Genomic DNA, 2339 nt, shown 5'->3' on the forward strand with positions numbered 1-2339 from the left:
CGCTTCCTTCGGGAGCCACCCCTCTGACTGCTCCACGCCCCCCTACGAGGGGCCCCTGACGCCGCCCCTGAGCATCAGCGGGAACTTCTCCCTGAAGCAGGACGGGTCCCCGGACCTGGATAAATCCTACCCCTTCATGGCCCACTACCCCTCGGTCAGCCTGGCCGGAGCCCACGGACCCGGCTCCCACTTCCAGAGCTCCGTGCCCCGCTACGAGATCCCGCTGGATGTGAGCTACGAGTCGTTTCCACCTCATGTGGCCGGGCCCCAGCTCGGTGCCATCTTCAACGAGTAGTGGGGCCGGACAGGGGTTTGGGGCAGGGAGAAGTCGGGCGTGGAGCCGTTGCCAAGGCGGACACAGCCGGAGCGAGGGGAGGACACTCCGGAGCCGGAGTGAGGGACCCCGAGCATCTCTGCAGGACGCGGCCCTGGAGGTGGCCGGTGCCACCCCGCTGCTGTCCCCGCTGCTGTCCCCAGGAGCCACGTGAACCTTTCTGAGCTCTGAGTGGTCACTGCCGCGTCCCCCAGAGATGCTCCCGAAGGTGCTTCCCCTCCGGGATGTCCATCCTGACACTGGATCCAGCCCCATCCAGCCCTTGGAACATCCATGGCCGAGGCGGCTCCTCTCCCTTCCCTGCTCAGGGCAGCGCGGTGGGGACACATCCCTGTCCCTGTCAGCTCCTGCTGCCCCTCGGGGTGACCGGTGTCCCTTCCCCGTGCTCCAGTGTGGTCATGGATTTCCCAGTCCAGCCGTGGCCGGGTGGGAATGAGCTGGACACTTGTGGGAAACCAAAATGGGAGATTTCCCACCCCAGGGAGAACCTTCTCCTGCTGCCGTCATGGATGGAGGGACAGCGTCCAGGGAGGGAGGAACAGCGTCCAGGGATGGAGGGACAATGTCCAGGGAGGGAGGGACAATGTCCAGGGATGGAGGGGCAGCGTCCAGGGACAGTGGTCCATCATCCAAGGTCAGTGGTCCATTGCCCAAGGATGGTGGCCCATCATCCATGGACATCCCAGTCCCTTATCCCAGGTCACCACAGTCCAGCCAGGCCCTGACCACCCCTGTGGCCATCCCTCCACTGCTCCCCTCCTGCTACCCGACCCCTTCTGAGCCCCCCCTGTGCCCCCCAACCCCACGGGATCGTCCGCACACAGACCTGGAAACCCCGGATGGGATCCCGCTGATCCTTCCCAGAATCCCGACTGGAAAAGGAGCCACTGATCCCCTCTCCCGTTTGGGGCCTCTCCTCCTCTCGGTTCGTAGCATCCCCTGAGCGCCAACAAAAGCCTGTCTTAATTCCCTGCTTTATTTATTAATTACTGTGTGTGAGGGGTCCTAATTTATTTCCTCTCATTTTCCACGGAAACCTGGGATGTGCCGAACGTTTTTCCCCCTCCGTCTTCCAGGCCCGTCGTGGGAATTCCCTTCGTGGAGACGTTGTGGTTTTTGCCGTGCTGGTGCTCCAGGGTTATTTATTTTCCATTATTTATTTAATTTATTTCCCTCCCCGCCCTCACCACCTGATTGTTTTTTCTGGTGATAAACCCCAGTATTTCCATATTTAATGCCAAACTCCGTATTTAACGGCCATTCCATGGATTTGGGAGGCAGATCCTGCCAGCAGCTCCCAACTCCTCCGCGCATTTTGAGACGAGCAATAACTTTTAAACGCTATGCAACGATTTTTTGGTTTTGTTTTTCAAAGAAAAGCCAGGCAACTATTTTTGATGTCCCCGTTGGCCAAATCTCCCTGGTTTTGTATAAAGTTGGGAATTTGGAGATGATTTGAGGTCCCTGCCCAGCTCCCGGGTCCTGGGGCTTCTTCCCTTTTGTACTGAAAATGTTTTATCCTTTTGTAAAGAGAGCAGATTTGGGGTTTTTAGCTCGAATAAAGTCGTGGTCTTGTTTCAAGCAGCTTTGCCCCGGGGCTGTTGTCTCCTTTTTTGGGGGGCTGGGGTGAGGGTGGGGGCTGCCAGAGGATCCCTGACCTTGGAGAAGGGCTCTGTGGGGTGCTGGGGGGATTCGGGGTACCAGGAATGGGGGCAGAGCAGAGCCCTGAGGGCACTGGGGGGAATTGGGGTAGAAGGAAATGGGGCACAGCACAGCCCCGGGGTCACAGGCAGATTTTTGGGGTGCGGGGCAGCCCTGGGGGTACCGGTGGGTGTGGGGAGCCGGGATGTGCCCCAAATGCTCCATGCAGGGACTCGGGGACACGTCCACGCAGGGGACACGGCCGTCCTGACTTCACCCCACCTCCTCCCCCGCAGCACCCCCGGGTCCCTCCGTCCCTCCGCAGCTGCGCCCCGACCCCTCGGCAGCGTCTGGGGGCCCGGGG

General features: G+C 60.2%; 1 protein-coding gene across 1 annotated transcript in view; it reads left to right on the forward strand.

Annotated features, from left to right (window-relative positions):
* Positions 1-1919, forward strand: part of LOC103613208 (neurogenic differentiation factor 4) — a 3214-nt gene extending 1295 nt beyond the window's left edge. Inside the window, 1 exon segment of the mRNA XM_008630956.2 lies at positions 5-1919. Coding sequence (XP_008629178.2) covers positions 5-295 — 291 coding nt within the window. The 3' untranslated portion in view covers positions 296-1919.
* Positions 1920-2339: the final 420 nt, after the last annotated feature.

The sequence above is a fragment of the Corvus brachyrhynchos genome, unplaced genomic scaffold (genome assembly GCF_000691975.1).
Source record: "Corvus brachyrhynchos isolate BGI_N302 unplaced genomic scaffold, ASM69197v1 scaffold933, whole genome shotgun sequence".
NCBI classification, from domain to species: Eukaryota; Metazoa; Chordata; class Aves; order Passeriformes; family Corvidae; genus Corvus; species Corvus brachyrhynchos.